Source organism: Clupea harengus, chromosome 2, assembly GCF_900700415.2.
Source record: "Clupea harengus chromosome 2, Ch_v2.0.2, whole genome shotgun sequence".
NCBI classification, from domain to species: domain Eukaryota; kingdom Metazoa; phylum Chordata; class Actinopteri; order Clupeiformes; family Clupeidae; genus Clupea; species Clupea harengus.
Genome location: NC_045153.1, coordinates 27,343,803 through 27,368,374, shown reverse-complemented (window position 1 = coordinate 27,368,374; position 24,572 = coordinate 27,343,803). Strand labels below are relative to the sequence as shown.

Here is a 24,572-nt window from a genome sequence, read left to right as displayed (position 1 = left end):
AGTGAGTGCACTAGGCCTATGTGACAGCGTCCCCCATAGACATATATACATGTATATATGTCTATGGCGTCCCCTGCTCTCACACTAAATATCAGTTTCTGCCTGATCAGTAGCTATTTGAAAAAGATGCTACATTCCAACAAGTAAAAATATATTCACTGATTTTAGTACAAGTAGGCTATAGTCTACTGAACACACTCAACTGCAATTGTTTGGAGGCAGTATTCTTGAAAAATCTCTCCAACACATTCTACACAAAACACTTATGTATCTCTTTGAGAGATTCAAATTTGAACTATATAGCGTAGCCTGCCACAGAACTTTATATAAAAAATAGCAACGTGTATCTTCATAATAACTTGTCATCCATTTGTGCTACGCGGGTACCCGTAGTATTGCACCTCAACCTCCCGCTGACCAGGAAAAGTTGTTTGTAGCACTAGCACGGTTGCATTACTCTAGCCGAAGGAACACCAGACTAACGTTACTGTCAGGTTAGTTGTTTGTTATCAATATCAAGCACTTATCGTATGATTCTGCGTGTAGAAATGGGCGTCAATGATAAAAGCGAGTTGTGCGTTTATATATGTTTCTGTCCTTAAACCACAGGCTGACGTTAGCCTGACTGGCCAGACTTCATCAGCTAGCATTAATTAGCTAGCCATCTTTTTGCCTTTAGTATGATCATCAAAGTTGTTTTCTCCAGCGGCCATGTACATAAACACATTGTGAAGACGAACTAAGTAATTCCCTCTCATTTCAGTAAGCAACGGTTAGGTAACGTTAAATGAATGGCTGTAGAAACAAGTATGTCTAATGTTATTCCGAAACATGTATGCTAGCTATGATGGCTAGTTAAGTTTAGCTGGCTCTAACTTGGACTTGGAATTGGCCTGTTTAGCTGGCAGGAAAGCTTTGGTCAATGAAGGATGATTTATTAGCCATGCCTCAGGGTACAGCAGTGTGGGTCCTGACAGCATGTATGTGTTGTTCTCGGAATACCAGATAATTGGCTCGTTAGCCGGTTTGCCAGCTAGTCCAGTGCAATACCCTTCAGTAACGTTAGCCTATTATTCACACTTATCGGCAGAAGTGTAAGCTGTGTCAGCTGCTTGCTTCTGACTTCTTTGGGTGTGGCGTCATATGCCAGCTAGAAGGTCTGGGATGGCTAGCTATGTCATCACACACCGAGCAAACATCTTTTTATGCTTGGCTGGCTAATGTTTGAACAATTATGATGGGTGAATTCAGAATGAATTTGCTGTAAATTCTAGACTGCATGGCTTCCGCAATCGTTTCTTGATGCTAGGAAAGGTCCATGATGTGATTTGAGATCAGCAGTGATTACTATCAGAATGTGAAGATATGTGGAGTTTATGGCTTGCTATATCAGACAATATAGATTACAATTAAGAGACGACGAGACCTAGTATCGTAGGCTAGCCAGATCAGGTCAAAATACATAATCTCTACAGATAACATGACCCCTTACACATTGTTGTCACTGAACAATTGTTTTTCTACTTTACATAAAAGTTCTCTCTTTATGTAAGTATCATGAGAGCACTTCTGCCCATTTGTATGTTCTGAAATTATTCTCCTAACCTGACCCATTTTTACTGAAATTGTAAAATAAGAAACAGGCAGTTACTTAATAAAACGTTATTGTTTTCATTAGTATAGATCATTTGACTAAAATGGACCTGTCAAAGTCAGTTTTTATTGGCACAAACGACACACAACAAACACAACAAATTACAAGAAGGGACAAAAAAAGTGTCCGTTCCGGCTGACTTGATACCTTTTTGTTTCATTGTTAGGTGAATGTAGGCAATGTGATTTAACCAAGTACCCAAAAAAAGACTCCAGAAGGAATGATCTGCTCATTAATCCTCAAACACACCCTCAGTTTGACCTGATTTTGACATGAACATAGGCAAAGCTGTTCGTTTATAAAATCACTACATAATGCACCCATAATTAAAATTTCTGATCGCTGGATTAGAATTGGCAGCCACAGCGACAGCAACCAGAAAGAAAATGGGTTCGGAACTGCACAATAATAATTGTGATTGAATAAGGATGGTTTAGGCAGCACTCAGCATCATAATGGCAAACCATGTGAAACCGAGTGATGTGATCTACATAAGAAAATAAATAATTCACACAATAACAGCAAGTGGCTTGGCAGCAGATAGGCTGAGTCAGGGTTAACACCCACCACAGCGGCCTGACATTCAAAAGTAATGAAGGCAGAGGGCTGTTCATAAAGGGCTGTTTTGATAACTCAGTTAAAAAACAAAACAAAATAAAAAAACATATTTTTTATATATATATTTGCCTACTCAGTTATTCACTGATATGGTAGTCTGGACTTTCCCTATTGCTTCTGCAGTCCTTTGTTTTTAGGCCTTCTTCTTCATGGCCGTGACAAATTAAAATATGCTTGTTTGTTTAATGCATTTCTGACCATTCACAAAAGTAAGGTTAATTCTACAATTAACAGGCTGGTCAACAGATCTTCTGGTCTCGCTCATGAAACCTATGACATAACAGATAGGCTATGTCTCTTTGTTGACATTGTTGAGTCAGTTGTGGTGGAACTACCACTAGACCTGTATTCCTAATATGAAAACAACATTTGATTAGTTTAAGTATTCTTTTTATTCTACAGCCTCAGTGTGCTCACCCCCCTCACGTTATTACCCCCCCCCCTTTTCTTTTATAGATACTTGTGTGTTGATCTTTTACAGTCGATCTTTTTGTTACTGACGGTCTCCTTGTTTGTTTAAATGTATTCCTCTATGGTGTGCTCCAACAGTTGAAAGCTCTAAAAGCATTGTGTTAGAAGTGCTCTAAACACAGACTACGCTGAAAAAAGAAAAAATACTTCCCAACTCGCATTCAGGCTGGGGGGGTCGATCCTTAAGTAGTGCAATTAAGACCAATGTCTTGAAGTGGCACCCTTGGGCTGGCTGAAAGGGTCAGGTGCTGTGTGCCAGTGGAGAGCAGATTAATTCTGTATGCGGGCAGACAAAAGTGACTCTTGAAATTATCCACCTAATCTGCTAGAGAGCGCAGCGCAGAGTCAGACACTGAGGCGAGCCAACAAAGGACAGCTGAATGGGGAGTCCTGGCTGGAAAGGGGTGCTCCAGACCAGGTGGTCAGGACTTCTCTGATCGGAGTACCCCACTGCCTCCCCCACCCCACGCCCCCACATGCTTCCTGTCTAAACTGCAGAGTTTCAGTTCCATACAGAGTTGCTAATAGGTCTTTTTTTGTGTTGGTTTTCGAGTGCTGTGAGGTGTTAGCCAGAGCTAAGTTAGAGGCAGTGTACGATGCCAGAGGGACGGCGAAGTTTAGAGAGGTGAAGTTGGAGTGTTCTTTAAGCCGGCGTTTTTTTTGTGTGTTTTCAGCTCAGCGCCATGTCTGACAAGAGTGAGCTGAAGGCCGAGCTGGAGCGGAAGAAGCAGCGGCTGGCCCAGATCAGAGAGGAGAAGAAGAGGAAAGAGGAGGACCGCAAGAAGAAAGAGGTCATCACAAGCTTCATCTCCACACCAACACCTTATCAACACTAACATGGCAGAAACATGGGCACTTTTGTCAGTCAGGCTCTCCACATTCCTTCAGGCTGAGCTCCCTCTCTCTCTCTCTCCCTTCTGGCAGGCCGAGCAGCAGAAGAAGGAAGCAGCTCAACCTCATGATGACTCCGAGCTGGACAGGAAGCGGCGCGAGGCGGATGCTATTCTGCAGAGCATGGGCATCACATCTGAATCGTGCGCCGGTAAGAGCAGCCACACCAGATACTCACGCAAGTGACAGTTTCAAGATCCCATTTTTACAAACAGATATTTACATATTTCCTTAATGTCAGCAAACAGGCTAAAGGCCCCCTGTCAGACAAGAATAAAAGTCATCAAATAAAGTTTATTTTTCTAAGGTGCAGTTTTGCAACCAAACAGAAGGGGGCAGAAGTAGTCTATCTTAGATATGAGCAGTGGCATTGTTTTCATGCTGAAACACAGAACAAGACAACAGATGGGAAGGTAGTGGGCTCTGATGCTCTCCCAATTTTAGTATTTCTTCACAAAATGAGTTACCGCAGTGTTGGGTTACAGTGTTCAAGGCCTCCAGTTTTTGATGAAATTGTACTCAAAGAACTCAAAATACTGCTTTTCACTGTATGAATATGAATACAAATGTTTGCTAATAGGCTGGGTATATTAATGCAAGTGAAAAATGTTCTGAACTGGATAGAATCACTGCTAAAATTCAATTGCTCTGGAGATGCCTCTTTTTTTCTACTGTCAGAATAAACCATAACATTTTTTCCAGGTAATTTTTTCTATGTTTCAATGTATTTAACCCCATATTTCATACATTGTACCATGAAGCAAAATGTAGCTACTTATTATAAGGTGTATATGTGAAATGTGTACCACATTACATTGAGAAATTACCTTTTATTCCTGCTCAATCTCTACTTGGATTGTTGTGCACATAATTGCTGGTGATTTTATTTAGATTGCTTTTCAAGTTTCTTTTTTGTCTTTTTTTCATTCTGCAATTCATTCTTTCTTTCTCTGCCCCCACTGTCCTTCCAGCCCCACGGCTCAATGTGACATGTGTGTTTTGGCATGATGAGGTGACTGTTGCTCTGTGGGCACTGAGAGAGGGATGCTTGTTTGTCTCCATATCTAGTGCCTCCACCCATGTCTCCCACTGCCAAATCCGTGGGCACGCCAAGCGAGGCAGGCAGCCAAGACTCGGGCGACGGCGCCGTGGGACCCAGGTATAATCTCTCCCTCCCTCCCCCGTAATATTTTAATGACAAAATGAAGCTGATTCTCATGAGGAGGCTGAAGGCCTTCATCCTCTGAATGCAAGGCGGCTCTGCAATCATGGGAGTGGGAGGGCCTGGGCTCGGGATTGCATGAAGGTTTTTTTTCTTCTGTTACAAAAGCATTATTTATGTGGCTTTGCCAGTCTGTGGTGCACAGGTTTAAACAAGTCATAAAAAATCATTTTCTCTGAGTTAGTTTAATGAAGACCTCTTAGCTACCATGCTTCACGTAACTGAAGGAAACATTGTGCAGAGAGAAAACTACATTTAAAATGAAGATAGGAGATTTGATCAAGCATTTTGTGATCTCTGATTAAGTAGCTCAAATATTACTTCCAACATTGTTTTGCTGTTAATGGAAAAATTATTATTTACATGTAATCACATTGCCCACCATTTGTGTGGGCAGTGCTGATGACAAACCCACAGCATTTGAATAATTCCATACCTCTTAACAGCAATAGCCGAATACTCCTCTGGATTTGGTGAAAAAAAGTTTATAATGAATATATTAGTAAGACATCATGCTGTGTTTGTGTGTGCATAACTGAGAGTGTGCGTAAGTCTGTGTGTGTATGTGTGTGTGTGTGTATGCATCCGTGCTTGTTTAGCGTGTGTGCCATTTGATTAGGAGAGTCTCTAAATAAATCCCGCAGCAGTAGGGGGTAGGCTGAGCTGCCTGGGGGACTGCTTAACCTCTCATTAGAGTGCCGTGCCTCTGCGGAAACCTCAGCTCGGCCAGAGCCCACAGCAGGCCCCGGCGGGTTGACTCATACCCCCCAGTCACCACTGTGACCATTTCCTACACACATGGAGGTCACGCTGGACCAGCCCCCATCCGTCTCTGGCCCCCATCCGTCTCTGCCTGGTCCTCTTGAGGCTTGGGGAGTGGAGAGGGTGGGGGTGACACGAGGAGGGGGGGGGGGGGGGGGGGACTCATAGTCACCCTGATGGCTTCATTTAAACCAGTTTGACCCTGGCAGGTCCCCACTCCTGCAACCCACTACGTCCAAAGACAGACGGTCACCCGATACCATTCTCTATCAAAATAGCCTTCTTGCCCCAGAGCTTGAAAATTGTTACTTAATATGACCAGCCCATCCATTCGTGTCAAAGATGTCCCTAACAGTGTTTGTAGGCATTTGCTAAAATATGAATAATTCTCACAGATGTGTGAGATGTGTGGTCTTTGTTGATTGTGTGCTGATAGTGAATGTTTACAGTATTGTGCTCTAAGTGTGATAAGGTTTAACCAGTGTCCTCTGTATCTGTGTATCTCTCTCTCTTTCTCTCTGTGTGTGTGTCTGTGTGTGCGTGTGTGTGTGCGCTTGCTCTTTTTCACTAATGCTGCCTTGCCGCTGTGACACTAATCAGGACTCTGCACTGGGACTCTGATCCTTCCACTCTGCTGCTTCACTCTGACTCTGACCTGGGGTACTGCACACTGTCTGTCTGTCCTCTCGCCACCCTCTCTCTTCCTCTCGCCACCCTCTCTCTCTCTCCCTCTCTCTCTCTCTTCCTCTCGCCACCCTCTCTCTCTCTCTCTTCCTCTCGCCACCCTCTCTCTCTCTCGCCACTCTCTCTCTTCCTCTCGCCACCCTCTCTCTCTCTCTCTCTCTCTCTTCCTCTCGCCACCCTCTCTCTCTCTCTCTCCCCTCGCCACCCTCTCTCTTCCTCTCGCCACCCTCTCTCTCTCTCTCTCGCGCCACCCTCTATTTCTCTCTCTCTCTCTCTCTCTCTTCCTCTCGCCACCCTCTCTCTCTTCCTCTCGCCACCCTCTCTCTCTCTCTTCCTCTCGCCACCCTCTCTCTCTCTCTCCCTCTGTCTTCTCCTCAAACATTCTCTCCTCTCTCTCTCTTCCTCTCATCCATTCTACTGTCTCATGTCTACTCTCCTGTCCCCTACTCGTGAATAGCTTGAGATGTCACGTTAGATGTAGTCGTTTATGCCATATAACAGAACTGGTATTGTGCCTTAAAACCTGCAATTTGTCATTTTGTATGCAGTAAAACTTAATTTCTCATTTGATATTTAAAAAAAGTAAAATACATGGGATTCCCTGCCTACTTTAACTACAAACATAACAATGGTTCCTTGTTGTTTAGTATGGGTGAAGGACATGGTTTCCTAAAGGCCATGTTTCCTCTGCCTGAGGCCAGGTGCGTGGTGGTGTGAGCCTCCTGGTTCTTGTCAGTGTATGAAGTGTGTTATGCCCTGCTGTGACCTTAGGCGCGGACCTGTGAAGCTGGGCATGGCCAAGGTCACCCACGTGGACTTCCCACCAAAGGAGATGGTGTCCTACACAAAGGAGACGCAGACGCCTGTGATGACAGAGCAGAAGGAAGGTGAGATTACACATAGATTACTCATAGATTACACATAGATTACACATAGATTACTCATAGTCATGATTCAAGAGGGGGAACTTCAGACCTGGTCATGAGTCTGGAATCTATAGTACAGAATGACATACTCTTAGTGGTGTGAACAGATTTAGTACAATCAACAACTCACAGCAACTCTGTTTACAGACTTGAAAAGGCTTTCTTACGACCGCTATCCCATGAACAACGCTGATATATGATGAATTAGACTGTAGTGTTTTTTTAGCTGGTAATTTATTTAGCGTTCCTGCTACCATAGCTACTGCTTACTCCTTCCACTACTCTACATCTACAAATGCTACTTCTACTCAGAGCTGCCCCCCCCCCCCCCCCCCCCCCCGACTGAGGGGAATTTGGAGCCAATATGAGCCAGTTAACAATGACTCAGGGCATTAGTCCTTTTTTCTTTTCGTCTTTTTTTTCCCTCCCCCTTTCACATTGGTTGCGACCAGCGAGCCTCTATGATCACACGAGTGGAAGCAGGAAGTGGACTCGGATTGGAAATGATCCGGCATCACCGAGCCCCCGAGATGAAAGCCCGGGAAAATTGCAGGGGCCCGGGAAACATAAGAAGGCAAAGCGAGATTAAATTCACAGACGCCGGGCGCACACAGAGGCCTGCACCTCTTAGCCCGCCATTCTCAGACCGGCAGGGTCCTGCAGCCCAATTAGTTTGGAGGATGAGAGGGGAGAGAGAGAGCGCAGCGCGGAGCCAGAGCAGGAGAGGATATGAAAAAGTGTTCTTGATGCATCTGAAGCATGGCGATACAGCCGGAACAGCCATGAGTGGGCTTTCATGTGGTCGTCTTCCATACAGACTCGGGTTGGAATGGTTCGCTTGCTGTGGGATTTGGGGTGTTTATGTGGAGCACATGTAGCATGAGTCGTGATTATGTGCCCTCATTGTCTTAGATCACTTTTAGACCCCCCCCCTCTGATTGGTTCACGGGCTGATAACCACTAGCAGGCTTGCCTTGCTTGTTTAGATGGAGTATTGATTTTGGTGATGTGTTTGTTAGCTTCTCCATTATACCAGCAGGCAGAGTCTCCTGGTTCTTGTTGTTCTTTTAAACATGAGGTCCACTGAGTTACAGGCTGGAATGTGAAGGGAGATCCCTTGTTAGACCTGCTGTGGACACGTTTAGGAACTTTAGGGAGAAGCTCTCATTTTGTGGAGACTGTCCACCCCTGTTTAACAAAAACAGGAGGGAAAGTAGAGAAAAGTGTGTTAAACAAGAGCAGCTTCAGCAGCCTGTTCATCACCAGAACCCCCCCCTCACCCATCCGCTGCTCTCCCGCCACTATGTAATCATTTCATCAACTCGCTCCCTTCCCTGTCTTCTCCACTCGCCTCGCAGCCACATAACAAAACGCATTCAGTGACATTGTGAGCCTTTCACGCCTTCACTCTCCTCGCCACTCGGTGAGTTAGCGACATCGTCCGCCACTCCACCCCACCACCACCACCACCATCACAACCACCTTATCTCACCCCCACCCCCACCCCCGTCTCTCGCCTGCCTGGCATATTTGATATTGGGGTGGACTGTGAGGGGATCTGGCGCGTGCACTGATTGAGCGATTCATCATGTTGTCAAGAGGAAGCTCTGCAGAGCAGGGCCTCTCAAGGTCAGCGGGCGGTGGGGTAGGGGTGGCTGCGGGGGTGCCCGTGGGCCGTCAGTTTCTCCGTCTTGCCCGGGGAGCGAGCTGGCAGAGGCAGAGAGCCGCCCCCGATGCCACGCTTTGGTTGATTATTGGCCTTAATTGGCATGCTGGTGGAGGCAGTGGTTTGCCTTCTCTCATTCATTCCATCAGCGAGAGAAGCAGTGGTCTGTCTCATGAAAACACTGCCTCCCATCTGCCTTAATGCAGGGGGGGGAAGTTGCAAAGGGAATGTGTTTGGTTGATTACGTACAGCCAGTATGATTTTAAAGAAGAGAGAGAGAGAGAGGGAGAAGCTTCAATCCAACCACATCTTCTTAATGGATTTGGGGTTAAATTTATCGTTTATTTACTCCATGTAATGTACCACATATATACTAGCTACGATATGGAGATTTCTGATGCATTTTGTAGGTTCAGACAGCAGGCTTTTGGTATTATGCAATGGCGGTTAGTGGCATGTCACAAGAGGCAGTAATTATGAGGGAAAAGATACAAGGATTGAAAGCCATAGAGAGGCTTGCCTGCATATGCCCTGAAAAGGCTTCAAGAACATTGGAAACCACAAAACGGTTGAGTAAATTTGAAATTTAATTAAATCAGATTGTTTAAATCACGTTCTATTCAAGCAGGGTAAAAAAGACATTACTTTTTTTAATCACTGGATATTTTTAATCACTTGAAGAACTCAACAGCCTCTCGTTTGGAGTGTTTCACTTTTAACACAGGCGCCCCGTATGACCCTGCACTCCAGCACCAGCACCGCTAACGGCACGCATTCTCAAATTAAATCCTTTTGTCTATCTGCTGATTCAACACTGCAGGGAAGGATGCGTTTCCCAGCACAGATTCCTTGCATAAGATATTAGGTACCTGGAGCGGTAAGACGTGCCTTGGAGGTGGCACATTTGCTGAGAATATAACTAAACATTATTGACGAGCCAAGAAAGAGAGGCAAAAAAAGGTTTTCACCAAAGTAGTCACCTTGCTTCATAGTTATGCTGTTGCACTTCTTTCTGCATTATACTTCAAGCATAGGTAAATCTCATGGTAAATACCCTGAAGTGCCCGAAGTAGAGCTTTTATGTAATAGATTAATTAAACTCCCCATACTTAATGTCCATTTTATAAATAAGGAGATGGTCAACATCAAAGGCTTTTTTAATGCCAAAACATTTGCTTTTAAAGATAACAGTGGCCGTTCAAATAGAGCCTCTTAATTAGCGGCAAGTTCCCTGGACAATGGCGTGACCATAAATTCAAACAAACCTTGTAAAGATAACAAAATAACTATATTCCTGTGTAGTTTGGGCTGAAAGGGGGCTTTAGTTAGCCTCTGAATGAGGAAGCGTTTGTTCTGTTGTGCTCGCGGGCGCAGGGAGTGCTCTCCGCACGCTCCTCTTTGTCCACACTTACATTCAAGGAGAACGCAAAAGGCCTCGGAGTTGTCTTGTCCCATCAATACACGAAACGTGGAAGTCCCAAATTCACAAAGGCCGAAACAGTGGAAGCCGAAGGTTTGTTTCATTTGGCCCTGAATAAACTCCCAATAGAAAGAAAGTGGAAGTCAGATTTTGGTGGCCCCATTCGGCGGGGCTATAGCAGGAGGGAATGCACCTGCAGCGGAAAAAGTAAAGGTCATTAGTTTTGTACTCGTACAACACTGGACCCTTGTAGCGCTCGCATTAATACATTGTCCTCTGACAAAGCCCCAGCGATTACCCCCCACCCACCCACCCACCCCCCAGAAAAACAGCAGCACCACCCCACCCCCAAAAAAAGCTTTTATTCCTTAAGTGATACAAAAGCCATAATTGGGCCTGCTTTGAGGGGAGGTGTCAGTGCATGCAGGAGATCGCAGATCTCCCCAAATTCTGTTAAATGTTTCTTTTCCCTCTGTGCGAACCCCCCTCTAAGTTCCCCCTTCCCCCCCAACAGGGTCACCAGGATCACTAGCTTTTCTCCAAATGGCCATTTTTGCTGGCAGGTGCATTATACCCTTTATTTTCAGATTGTCTTCCCTCTCCTAATGCCTGGCAGGTTGATTGCTCCGGCTGCCTTGACAGGGAAAGGGCTGACGAGCCTGGCCAAGCCCGGCTGAAAGACAGTGATTACTGTTTTCCTTTTAAGCCTGATTGAGGCCCTTGAAGGGAAAGATTTTAACCTTCTCCGGGTTTTTTGGTTTCCCCCCTGAGCATGGGCCGCATATTGAGATGGCTTGTGTCATCAACCCGGTTCTGTAAACTCATCAGAACCCCCAGCTTCCTCCTCCTCCTCCTCCCACTGGTCCATAGCACTGGGAGAGAGGGCTGGGGCGTCGCGTGGGAGGATTACTGCTGACATTATCGTTGTGATTGTGGGAAAGGCAATGCCTTCTAGCCTTCATTTCCCTTGCCAGATTTTGTGTTGTCACTTTCGGCGCGACGATCATTTTCCTCCAGCAGTCATTCATCGTCAGTCTTTCACTGTGCATGTTAATCTGCATATTTCACCCTTTCGGTTTCCTGCAGACCTGTATCAGTTTATTTGTTAATGGACTGGAGGAGGGACACGAGGGAAAGGAAACAAGTGATTTGGAAAGAAAGAAAGAAAGAAGGAAGGAAAGAAAGAAGGAAGGAAAGAAAGAAAAAAGGGGGAGAGAAGCCCACAGTGGAGTTGCAGGCTGCAGTGTGTGGCTTTGCCAGCTGGTCAAGGCTGCAAGCTGTATTTTGTTGTGCATCCTCTGAGGTTGAATAGCCATCGTCAAACCCCCCGGCGGGTCTGTAATTGCACAGGCTCGCAGTGCAAGGGGTGGGGACAGAGCGAGGGGGTTGTAGGGGTAGGATGGGGGGGGGGTTGGGGGGGGCTCTGGTGACTTGACTAGGATCAGTCAGGCAGAAACCTCTGTGCCATCCTCATGCCACCTCTGAGCCGCCACAAGACAATCACGGCAGGCGCCATCTGCTAGATACTGTCTTGTCAGCTGGCCCAACCAATGGGAGCGGGCACAGGGCAGCTGCTCCACGCCCTCTCGCCCCAGCACCCCTGCTCCTTTTTTGTTGGGTGGGGTGGGATGGGGTGGGTGGTTTTCGGCGGGGGGGGGCAACCTGTTACTGCGGACGGCAGAGGACGCGGCTACACTAACAAGTGCACTCCCTGTTGAATGGCCGGCCGGTCTCATTAGCGGCGCAAACGAAGACAGGCGACCCCTGCTGTGTCCTCTCTCCCACCGCTCAGGCGAATGACAACCTTTAACGCTCTGCAGACGCAGGTCTTTTCAGCGAGGTGACATTGTGTTGGCAGGCCAAACAAGTGTTCGGCACAGCCACTGAATCATCCCACCTCCATACCCATACAAGCCTCAATGATGGAGCAGGGAGGCCAGGGGGGTGGAGGGGTGGACTGCTTTTATCTGTGCTCAACAAATGGAGAGTGCTGCATCGACTGTCATGTTTGATTGTACGTTTTTTCATTGATTATTTATGTGTTATTTGAAAGAACACATCATGATTGTAAATTGGGTAGAACGGAAGGTCTGTTGCATTACTTTGCGAATGAAGCGAATGTGTTGTGCAATTAGTTTTGCGTCATTTATGTGTTATTAAAACATGTGAGGTATTAAAACGTAAACTTATTTAAAGCTGCAGTTAGCCGTTTTGGACTGAAAGTGACAAACGTACTACTTAAAGCATGCAAAGATTTTGCAAACACCCTAACAAACACACCACTAGAATGCTAACTGGTGTCTTTTGGTGATCTAATTGACAATGCCATGCTCTGAAATTATTCCTTACATATTTGCGGAGTAGTCCATCCTGGACCACAGAAATATCTAGTGGGTACAACAGGTGTGTTTATCTGTCCCTCACATGACCATATACCATTAATTTCAAGATGATTCTAGAATTAGTTGCCTATAAAAACATACCTCAACGAGTAGGTAATGCTGTATACTGTACATACTTACAAATAAATGTGTAAGTATTTGTGTATTTGTGTTGTCTTAGCACTAAGATGCTATTATGCGCCCACTTCAAAAGTAGCCGCTGTATTCTTGTCTTCAAACACGTTTTCATCTTCCTGTGCTACACCTTCTCAGCACTCGTATTCATCCACAAGTTGCAGTGACATGACTATTCTTGTCATCACAATAGACAGGCATTCTTAATCTGCCTCTTGTGTGGAACCCCCTGTATTGTAGTGCTTTGAAACTGAATAGTAAAGTGAAATCTATTGTGGTGCGGTGTTAGGCACCATTGTGCACTTTTGTATCACACTTGTTGGCTAATCAGAGTGTGTTTCTCTTTGCAGAGGAAGAGGAGGAGGAGGAGGAAGAGATGGTTCCATCCGAGCCTGCACAAGAGGTGGAGAAGGAGAAGCCAGCCCAGGGGAATGAGGATGAAGAGGGTGAGTGTCTCTTATCACCTCTCTTTGACACGATCACGCAGCAACTCTGATCGCGACTCACTTGTTAACCACGAGAGCCCGAGTTTGGACAAAGAGCTTTTGTTCAGATAGGAGTTAATTTCCCTTTGTCTAAGTGTACTATGTTTCTGAATATATTCAGACACAATACCAAATAAAACCAGCTGTCAGAGATATAAAAAAAAAGAGAACTTTCCATATCATGTGCTAGCAAGACAGAACATGATGCTGCAGTAGACTTAGTATTTGCAGTGGCCCTCCACCCTTTGCCTCAGCAGACAGGTGTGTGGTCTGTGTGCTGCGGGCGATGAGTTGATGTGTGTGTGACTTGTACCCCACAGCCCCTCCGCACGAGTTGACCGAGGAGGAGAAGCTGCAGATCCTGCACTCTGAGGAGTTCATGACCTTCTTCGACCACAGCACGCGCATCGTGGAGCGTGCCCTCTCCGAGCACATCGACGTCTTCTTCGACTACAGCGGCCGCGACCTAGAGGAGAAAGACGGGTAACTTAAGACATAATCATCCCCCTTCTCTCCCCATGTCTTTCATGAATGGCCCTTCTGAGAGAGACTGTGCCTAATGTCTAATAAATCCAGTCATCTTCAGTTTTATGAACTGTCTGCTAAAGGGTTGTATTCTATTCCTCGCTCCTCATATTTGGACACAGAGACGCGCCTGACTGATTGTGTTGTGTTCTAGAGAGATCCAGGCCGGAGCCAAGCTGGTACTGAACAGGCAGTTTCAAGACGAGCGCTGGTCCAAGCATCGCGTGGTTACCTGTCTGGACTGGTGCCCACAGGTACTCAGTCTGCTTCCTTTTTTCCCCTTGTCTTGATCCTGTATGCAATTCAGGCACAAAGCCTTTAAACGTAGCTCTAAAAAAACTCTACACGATACCAGTGTTTAAAAGATGTTTTGAACTGCGCTTTGAAAAAATGTCCTGTAACCTGCATTTTCCCATGGTGCGGTTACAATACTCCCCCAGGGATGGCGTTTGTCTCACACGGTCTTGTGTCATGATTAAATTGTCACCAGGGTGGAAGCCCTAATGATTTGTTTCTCCTCGTGCCACCTTTAATTCCGACTTCATAGTCCTGAGATGGCTTTTGGCACTGATTGCATGCCAGCTCATTGTTCACCACACTTCTTGCCCCTGAGCGTAATCCATTTCCTTGCGTTAAATTGGGCTCACAGACTGTAAACTTCAGCTTTTACAATATGAGAGGCAGCAGAGGTTAATGGTTTGTTTACGTCTGCTAAACGTTTGGTGACCGATTTGTTCCTCCGCAGCCCCGTCAGAGCTTTTTTTTTTCCTTTTTTCTTTCTCGCTCTCTCTCTCTCTCTCTCCCCCCCCCTTTCTTTCTTTTTTTTTTTTTTGCTGCAAGTGCAGGTTTAAAGCTTGAGTTTCAAAAGGTGTGTGACAACCTGCAGTTCCAACCTTCCACACTGGTGCCCATGCACTGGGCTCACTCACTGAAAGTGCCCTCCTTGAAGTGCTTCCATACACAGGCCTTGCATGCTAACCTTATTTACCAGGGCCTGCTGCCGCTGAGGAAAGTTTCCCTGCAATAAATCTTCTTGAAGCAGGGGCGGGTTACACATTTGGCTTGGCATTCACCAGCACCCGCAGAGGGAAGAGGGATATGTTTTTTCTTTCTTTCTTTCTTTCTTTTCTTTCTTTCTTTCTTTCTTTCTTTCTTTCCCAAGGAGCCATGCCTGGGGGGCGATGTCTACTTCCTCTTTCCATTCATTTGTGCTGATTTGTCTGTCACCAGTATCCTGAGCTGCTGGTTGCCTCATTCAACAACAACGAGGACGCCCCCCACGAGCCAGACGGGGTGGCCCTGGTGTGGAACATGAAGTACAAGAAGCCCACGCCAGAGTACGTCTTCCACTGCCAGGTACTGGAGCTGACGCTCGCACACACACACACACACACACACACACACACACACACACACACACACACACACACACACACACACACAAACTTTGCTTCACGGGTGGTTCTCCTTACTGAGGAGTGTGGCTTGCTGCCAGCAGTCCTTCCAGCTCTGAGATCTCTTTAAACACGGATACACACATGCACACATTAGCACCCACCCCCCCCCACCAAAGTCCCTCGTTTTCCTCTATCAGTAACCCCCCCGCTCCCCCACCTCCTTTCCGCTTCTCTGTGCAGTGATTTCACCGGGCTGGCATGCACGTCCACCACAGCCATCCATAAACATACGCACACATGCTAGCAAGGCGCTGGGGCCGAGCAGGACCCCGACAGCTGAACACACCTCAGGCCAGCATCCATCCTTTGAGGGCCAGGGGGAACAGGAGCACTTATCTGGCATCTCTGTGACCAAGCCCTGTCCAGCAGAGAGCTCGGGGGAGAGAGGGATAGAGAGAGAGGGATAGAGAAAGAGAAAGAGAGAGGGATAGAGAGAGAGAGAGGAAGTCCCAGACAGACTGGCTGGAGACAGAACCAGACAGAGAAAATATGCAAGTTTACATTACCAGCTTCCAAGGAGCTCAACTGCTGGAACATTGCATTAGTAACACCACGGCCAGTAACACAGGTTCATTCCTCTTAGGTAGAGATGATTAGTTGATGTCTGCATGGCTGCTAGGCACAGTGCAGAAAAGCCTGTGATGTCTAGCGGAGGGTATGAGAGAGGGGAGCAGCCCTGGTGTGGAGAGAGACTCCCGGCTGGCCCACTCCTCTGCAGGTTCCCCCATCCCCGCTCTGGGTTGGAGCACATGTGGGGCGGCTGCTTGTTGGGCAGATGGAGCCCGGACCACCCTCCGCAGCTCAGCCTGGCCTGGCCTGGCCTGGCCTAACCCAGTCAGTTCAGCTCTGCAGAGGCGTGAAGTAATTTTTCTCGGCGCCTTTCAAAGCCCGATGGTTGGCGGGTGGGTAGGGGGGCCTGGGGGTGGCGACGCAAGGTTTTCTTCTCCAGCGTGTCAACATTTTGGAAAAATTACACGGCTGAATTCAACCCAACACATGATTAGATGGTGAAGGATTGCTGGGATGTCAAAAAGCTGGTTTGGAGGGCTGACTCCACCAGAGAGGAAAGGACCCCCACACAAACACACACACACACACACACACACACACACACACACACACACACACACACACACACACACACACACACACACACACACACACACTGGAGCGTAATTGGAATTAGTGTGAATAACACTGACATGATCCATGTGTAACGGCTCCGTCCCGGGCGGCTCGAAAGGGGGGTGGGGTGGGGGGGGGGCTCTTGTGGAGGCAGCCGAGCATGAGTCATGGAAAACACAGGATTGTTAAAACCCAAATAAAAATAAGCAGCACGCTGGACGCCGGGATGAAATAACGCGTTCATCTCAGCGGGACGCTCTGTATATTATTCCTCACAGGTCTGAGATCAGCCTGCTTATGGCTGTCGCTGATTGATGCTGACAGAGACTTTCACAGAAACTCAGGAGATGTTATGCTTTCCCAACTGGTTTCTCCTGTAATGCAGCTGATGTGGAGTTTATCAACTAACTTCTGTTTTTTTTTTTTCTCTGTTTCTGTCAGTCGGCTGTCATGTCTGCCACCTTCGCCAAGTTCCATCCCAACCTGGTGGTGGGGGGCACATACTCGGGGCAGATTGTGCTGTGGGACAACCGCAGCAACAAGAGGACGCCCGTGCAGAGAACCCCGCTGTCAGCCGCCGCACACACGGTAGGGCCCAGTACACACACACACACACACACACACACACACACACACACACTCACACACACACTCACACACTCACACTATCTATCTCTCACTTGCTCGCCCGCTCACTCACTCACACTATCCCTCACTCACACACACACACACACACACACGTACACCCACACACTTTGGCAAAGTAAACAAACACCTAGACAGACAAGACTAGTGAACAGAAACAACATTTCCACTGATAAGAAGACCTGATGAATGACGGGGCTCCGTTATCACTCAGGGTTGCGATTAGAGCAGCTGTGATATGCTAATGGCAGAGTCACCCTCACAGCTTTTCATTTAAACGGGTGCTCCTGCTGTGGCAGAATCAAGTGTTACCTCATTACAAACAGCTCAGAGCGGCAAATTAGCGTTGGAACTCATCACTGGCGTAATGGCAGCACACCTAAGTGCACTGGCGACTCACGCACTCACTCACTCTATACGACTACACACGCCGCCCTGCTGAGAATGTTTTGAGGCTCATTTCTGCAAAGGCCTTTTTTTTCTCTTGTGTATACCTGTGACCGATTTGAGACAGGGGCCTGCAGTAAAATGAGGAGCCTAATTCTAGATAAACTGATACGCGAGGAGATGCTTTAGTGCCACAATAAGGACAATCCGTTAATGTGGAATGACTTTGATTTCAAGCAGGATGATGTCGATGAAATTATTTTTATTCGTGAGTTTATAGTATTATAAATTAAATCGTGATTTGTTTATATCTAAAAAATGTTTTTTTTTGCAAAGGGTGATTTTAATTAGCTAGAAAAATACAATCTATGGAGTTGAGAACACAAAATGGCTATTTACTTGCTGTTCTATATATACTTATTTATTATTACTTATATATGTTATTTATTGCAATATTATGACCTGATAATCACAATAATTAAGCATTAGCACATGAAAGGCAGTGAGAATATATCACAGCTATTTGCTTGGGCCGTTGATTTAATAACAATCTTGCCAAGATGGTTTAGCCACGACTAAAAACTTTACTTTCTATTCATGTCCATGATTGCTGAGCTGAAACTCAGGGTGATTGTTCCATTTCAGACACCCTGTTATTAGCCCAGACATTTTATTGTCAATATCTCTAGGATTTAGCAAATTCTTTGACTAAAGCAAGGATGTATTGGTCTGATTTCCATCAAGCCACATTTGATAAAAGCAACCGCTATATGAGTAAACCTAACTGTAAGTGTCCAATTCTCTAATGTGTCTATTTCTGTGTTCCTTTTGTTTTCTCCCCTCCTCTATCCTTTCTTCCTTCTCTTCTCTTCTCTCCAGCACCCAGTGTACTGTGTGAATGTGGTGGGCACCCAGAACGCCCACAATCTGATCAGCATCTCCACCGACGGCAAGATGTGCTCCTGGAGCCTGGACATGCTGTCTCAGCCGCAGGTAACCCCCTGCAGGGTCCCTCTCTCTCCCTCTCTCTCTCTCTCTCTTGTGTCCTCCGGCCCCCAGACACCAGCTCCTGTAGGGCAAGAGCAAACACGCTCACCAGCCTCACACTCACACACCACAGCCCACCACGGCTCAATGCACCAGATGACTGTGCGTGTGTGTGTGAGAGTATTTTTAGCCAGAATGTCATTCAAATTCACTCCCTGACTCCCGCTCTCCTGCCAAAGCACACGAGCAGACAGACACCCCCCCCCGATCCCACCCACCCCCTCTGCTCCCTCCAAACATGTCAAGTGTTAATCATTTAGAAAGTGTCGGCTGAATTTAATCATGCATTAATAATCTGCTGGGATAATTTACTGGCTATGGTTTTATGCAAGTGAACAGAAGTGTGTGCATGTACGTGTGTGTTCAGGTATGAGAACGTGTGTGTGTGTGTGTGAGAACTTGTCAAGAGCTGGCAGTGACTGTTGACGGTCTGGCCCTGACAGGACAGCCTGGAGCTGGTGTATAAGCAGTCCAAGACCGTGGCCGTCACCTCCATGTCCTTCCCTCTTGGAGACGTCAATAACTTTGTGGTGGGGAGCGAGGATGGCTCTGTCTACACAGCCTGCCGTCACGGAAGGTATGACAGTTAGAGACAAACACACACACACACACACAGAGACACACGCACACGCACACGCACACGCACACGCACACGCACACGCACACGCACACGCACACAGACACACACACACAGACACACACAGACACACACAGACACACACAGACACACACAGACACACACAGACACACACAGACACACACAGACACACACAGACACACACAGACACACACAGACACACACAGACACACACGCACACCGTCTGTCCCTCGGTGCCCTCTGAGACGTATGAGGGAAACTAAGGCGGTTTGTTAGCTTTGGCCTAAAGGTGGTGTCGCATAAACACACGCCCCCCCCAGCCCTCTTCCTCGCTTCCCAAAGCTGCATGAATCCAACACTTGATCCCCTGCATGAGGTTTCACTCCAGCCCTCATCGCCAGCCTGTTTTCTCCTTTCACGAGCCGTCACTAATGTTTATCGAAGGGGCGCTGCACGTTAAAAACACTGACACTCGTGGAAATGGAAACGACTCCTGACGTCCGGCCCACCCCCTCTCTCCTGACCGCATCAGGGCGGCCCTCTGCTGAAGTGAGATTATTTGTTTGCGGAGGAGAATATAAATATTAAAGATGTTGTGATGTTTTGGCGTCTCTGCGGCTTGACTGAGCGCCAGCGGGTGAGTCATGATCATCTGAGTGGCGCTGTTGCTGCCACCTTCTCCACCGAGCTCGTTAACGGATGCCGTAATGTTCCGTATCGCTAGGAAAACACACACACACACACACACACACACACACACACACGGGGTGCCCACATGCCCGTTTCAGTGTGCTACGTCTCACTGCTCAGTGGCTAAAGGACGTGTTAATGCCCCGCATCATTCAACACACACACACACACACACACACACACACACACACACACACACACACACACACACACACACACACACACACACACACACACACACACACACACGAGTACACCGTACGCCACAGGGGCTGATGAGGTTCAGCCGTCGGTAATTGAGGAAGACACTTTTTTTTTTTTTAATCTTTCCACTCCATTTGTGGTGGTATGATAGCCTCATCTCCAGCTTAATAAGGCAGAAGCTTCACTCATGCTGGGTATTTGCCTCTCCGGCTAATTAGCAGCGCCACAGTCCACCGGCTGAGGAGGGACGCGTCCGCAGCAGAGTCCTCCATGCTGACTGGGTAGAGAGCCGCCTCTGTCTGCTCTGCTGAAAAAGCCCAGCAGGAAAAACACATTAATGCTTTATTTTACCTGCGGTTGTCCGTTTGGCCTACCTGCAGGACCAGCGTGTTGTGAAATTCACACCTGTTGTGACCCTTCACCCTCCCTGTGTTGCATTTCTGTTTTTGTGTGTGTGTGTGTGTGTGTGTGTGGAGCAGCAAGGCGGGCATCAGCGAAATGTTCGAGGGCCACCACGGACCCATCACAGGCATCCACAGCCACAACTCCGGAGGGCCCGTCGACTTCTCCCACCTCTTCGTCACGTCCTCCTTCGACTGGACCGTCAAACTGTGGAGCACCAAGGTACGGTCCGCACTCTCACTCATCCCAGGAGGCCATGTTCCTCCACCGCAGCTCAGGCTGGTTCCCCCTCAGCAGCAGGCGGATGAGTCGGTTACTCCTGTGAGCTCTGTGTATTCATGGGGAATGAACCCCCCCCCCCTTTACCTGAGCTCTGAAGCCCCATGCTGAGCTGTTGTTACACACTTGACTTGAGTTTGAACATGAAGCTGCTATTTTTACATGCATGCGTGTAACTGACAGGTAGGAAGTATCTTGTCATTTTTTATCTTACCTTGGCAGTTAACCCCATGGTTTTTTATCTTAAGCCATCAAAGCCTTCACAGTGTAGTGTACAAAGATACATTGACTCAGTCCTTTGACAGAATCAGGCCCTTTGAACTTGTATTTGCATATCAAACAGTAATAGCTTTGATTGTTAGGCTTGGAACAGAAATATACAAAGATAATGCAAAGATGAATGCTTGACATCTGTACACGATGCCCCTACTTTTGCAGAACAATAAGCCTTTGTACTCCTTCGAGGACAACTCGGACTATGTGTACGACGTCATGTGGTCCCCCACCCATCCGGCATTGTTTGCCTGCGTTGACGGAGTGGGTCACCTCGACCTGTGGAACCTCAACAACGACACTGAGGTGAACAAGCCACTCACACACATGCATACAGGCTGACTCATTACATCTCATGTGTTCCTTTAGCACACTGTAGCCCAAAGCGACACGCAGCACAGACATACTTATTACTCAGTGGCCTATGTGGGCTCCCTGGGAATGGAACCCTTGGGGTCGTTGGCACCTTGCTCCACCAGTTGAGCCACTGGAACACGTGTGTATGATTTCCTCCACCCGCGGTCACACTCCCACCTTTTTCTGAAAGGTGTTTCTAAATCACACGTTCGCTTACACTCCCTCTCACACAGATCCTCTTCCTCGCAGAATCTCTCTCTGTCTCTCACTTTCTCTCTCTCTCTCTCTCTCTCACCCTCCATCCCACTCCAAGTCTCCCTCTACATGTGGCTCCCTGACTCACACACTGCCCTTTCATCTCTCTGCGTGTCACACACACACACACACACACACACACACACACACACACACACACACACACACACACACACACACACACACACACACACACACACACTCCTCCGTCCCTCCGTCTCTCCCATTCATCCAGGGCTCAGCACACAGTGCTCAGCCTCCATAAGTACAGCTGTGATTATTTCACAGACCCTTGACTTCCATTAGTCTTCTGGCTATGTTCCATCTCTGCACTCCCATTTCAGATTCACAATGTTGTGTGTATGTGCATTTGTATGAGTGTGTGTGTGTGTCTGTGTGTGTTAGGCTCTGACAGAAGTTGTGTTGTTTCAGGTGCCCACGGCCAGCGTGACGGTGGACGGCAGCCCAGCCCTGAACCGGGTGCGGTGGGCCCAGTCTGGCCGCGAGATCGCCGTGGGAGACTCCGACGGACGGGTCCTCGTCTACGATGTCGGAGAGGTACGTCTCATCGAAAACTCAACACATTCTGAACGCATTCTTTATTTTGTTCTGTACCCGATTCCATCAAATTCCGAGGGCCAGCTTTGGCAGGCTTCCCCTCTGTCTGCCGGGGGAGGTTTTTCAAGGGAGCGCTTGAGATGCTAAGAATGCTTTAGCACGTCTGACAATTAGCCCCCTTGTCGGAGCCAGGTCCCCAGGGGACGCTCCCCTCAGGGGGGCTCTCAGCATGCCTGTGTCACTTACACCATTGACAGTTGAGTGGGCTGAGCCAGACAGGGGCCACCACTAGCCCTGGGTGCCGTTGCCTCCCTCCCCTACACACACACACACACACACACATAGAGAGAGAGCCACGCAAGCTACTCAAGAGGTCAAGTCTCTGTGACAGTTACAAAATTACTGTTGATCCCCTGACCTTTCACAAGGGAGCCACTTGCAGGTTTTTAAGTTCCGGGGAGGGAAAGAAAAGAAAAGAAAAGATGCTCGTCTCTGAACAATGTGCGATTATTTCTGCCCCTCTTCCGCCCTCTCTGCAGCAAATCGCTGTTCCGCGCAACGACGAGTGGACCCGCTTTGTGCGCACGCTGGCCGAGATCAATGAGAACCGCGACGACGCGGAGGAGCTGGCCGCCCAGCGCCTGCCTGCCTGATCGCCATGGAAACGTCATTCGTTCGAAAGGGACCAGTTGCAGGTTTCCCGAGCGCCCAGCCCCCATCCCCCCCACTCTGCGCAAAGCTGGTTGCAATTCTGAGAAAATCAAACAGAAAAAAAAGACAGGCATGGTTGCTATACAGCACTAAAACAGAATGGCATTTTCTTTTGGCAGTAGCATAGTACGATTTCTTCAAGTTAAGATACAGATAAGAACTTCTCTATGGGCAAGTAATTTCTCTTCACCAGGGCTATTCACCACAGACAATGACACACGCACACACACACACACACACTGGAATTTAAGTACAACAATGGTCGTACTTACAACAACTCTGTAACCAAAAAGCCTTAAATAGATATTTCTCCCAGAGACCCCACTGGACTTGTGGCTGTATCAACCTTAAATCACTTCTTATTCAGTTCTATCAGTGCTGGGGACTCGCTGGGTTCTCCTGTCTAGTACCCCCAGAAACCTCATAATACAAGGAGGACTGTTCTCTTTAACACCAGTTCTCCAGTAAAAGCATTTATTTATGATGAGCTGTAATGGAGGGATGACATCCAGTGTCTGTATTATGTAAGACAATGTTTTACCACTAGGCTCTTACTCCTTATGGACCCGCAGTCTGTTTGTAAACTGTAAATAGGGGAATAGCTTTTCTTGGACTTCTTTGAATGTCTTTGTAGATCACCTTGAACTCTTTGTTCTGAAGCCATATGCCATTCAAATCTGCTCATGCATTCAATCTTTGATATCAGGGCATCCTACACAATCTCATGCTGTACCAGTGGAAGCTCAGGAAGGCCTTTTAAAAAATCTCTAATGTGTATTCAACTTACCTGAGCGAAACCCACAAAGAATGTTGACAGTGTAATGTATGCTCCACAGAAATCAAATAAAAAAACACAAATCGAAAAAATTAAACCAGTATGATTTAATTTAACAAAATACAGTACAATAATGAAATGCATTTAAATATATTTTGTTTTAATTTCCTATTCTCTGATTTATGATTTCATAAATAAAACATCTGTACAACCATTCACACCACTAAAATATGATTGCAAAGACGCCTCCAACACACAAAGCATGGCCGAGGAAGAACGCTCTGGAGTTTGTCTCTCAACCCCATAATGTCTCTGCACAAAGATGTACAATATGCACAGTAACATTTGTGCAAAGCCACGCACAAAGGGGCGGGTCAGTCCAACAGGGAGCAGGGGAAGAAACCCATAAAGCACTAGTCATGCAAGAGGTTAGGAGGATTAGGAGGGGGTAAAACTGCCTGATTCTTCTGTGTCTGTGTGTGTGTCTGTGTGTGTGTGAGAACAAAGCAGGAGGAGGAGTACTCAGTTTTTTTTTATATATATATTTTGTTTTTCTTTCTTGTGTGGTGGTGTTACTGTACCATTTGGGGATGGGAGAGTTTAGGGGTGGGGTGGGGAGCCAGCCAAGAGGAGCTGGGTCTAGGACCCTCAGCTCATGGAGCATGCAGCCCAGGGGGGGTGGGCGCTCACGAGGCCTGGGTGCCCGCTTGGGCGGGTGGTGGCTTGACCCTGGGCACAGAGACTGGGCTTTTGAATTTGGGCAGGTGCAGGCCGAACTTCTCCTCGACCCCAGCGAAGGTCGCCGCGGCCAAGCGATAGCCACCGACGTGGTCAGGGCTGGTGGGCGGCAGCTGTGAGATGCGGGACTTGGGTGTTGGCTCAGAGCCCGCAGGGCGACTACGGACAAACGAGAAGAGAGGGAGGTGTAAGACACAGGAAAAGAAAACAAACTAAATCAATACTTTATCA

General features: G+C 47.4%; 2 protein-coding genes across 2 annotated transcripts in view; one reads left to right on the top strand and one right to left on the bottom strand.

The window, feature by feature from the left end:
* The first annotated feature begins 349 nt into the window (after positions 1 to 349).
* dync1i2a (dynein, cytoplasmic 1, intermediate chain 2a) lies at positions 350 to 23,695 on the top strand. The gene is made up of 16 exons (XM_012836417.3): positions 350 to 494; positions 3,418 to 3,534; positions 3,668 to 3,785; positions 4,703 to 4,793; positions 7,074 to 7,189; positions 13,181 to 13,276; positions 13,636 to 13,798; positions 13,995 to 14,094; positions 15,071 to 15,196; positions 16,864 to 17,010; positions 18,334 to 18,447; positions 18,945 to 19,078; positions 20,473 to 20,617; positions 21,113 to 21,253; positions 21,992 to 22,117; positions 22,657 to 23,695. The coding sequence occupies exons 2-16, from the start codon at positions 3,427 to 3,429 to the stop codon at positions 22,768 to 22,770; spliced, it is 1,839 nt and encodes a 612-aa protein (XP_012691871.1). The 5' UTR covers positions 350 to 494; positions 3,418 to 3,426; the 3' UTR covers positions 22,771 to 23,695.
* Positions 23,692 to 24,572, bottom strand: part of LOC105907994 (calcium-binding mitochondrial carrier protein Aralar1) — a 17,436-nt gene continuing 16,555 nt past the window's right edge. Inside the window, exon 18 of the mRNA XM_012836416.3 lies at positions 23,692 to 24,500. Coding sequence (XP_012691870.1) covers positions 24,290 to 24,500 — 211 coding nt within the window. The 3' untranslated portion in view covers positions 23,692 to 24,289. The remainder of the gene's footprint in view (positions 24,501 to 24,572) is intronic.

Coding starts and splice junctions, on each gene's coding strand:
- dync1i2a (XM_012836417.3), top strand. CDS start 3,427: ATGTCTGACAAGAGTGAGCTGAAGGCCGAGCTGGAGCGGAAGAAGCAG. Junction 4,794..7,073: donor GACGGCGCCGTGGGACCCAG/GTATAATCTCTC, acceptor CTGTGACCTTAG/GCGCGGACCTGTGAAGCTGG. Junction 17,011..18,333: donor TGTCAGCCGCCGCACACACG/GTAGGGCCCAGT, acceptor TCTTCTCTCCAG/CACCCAGTGTACTGTGTGAA.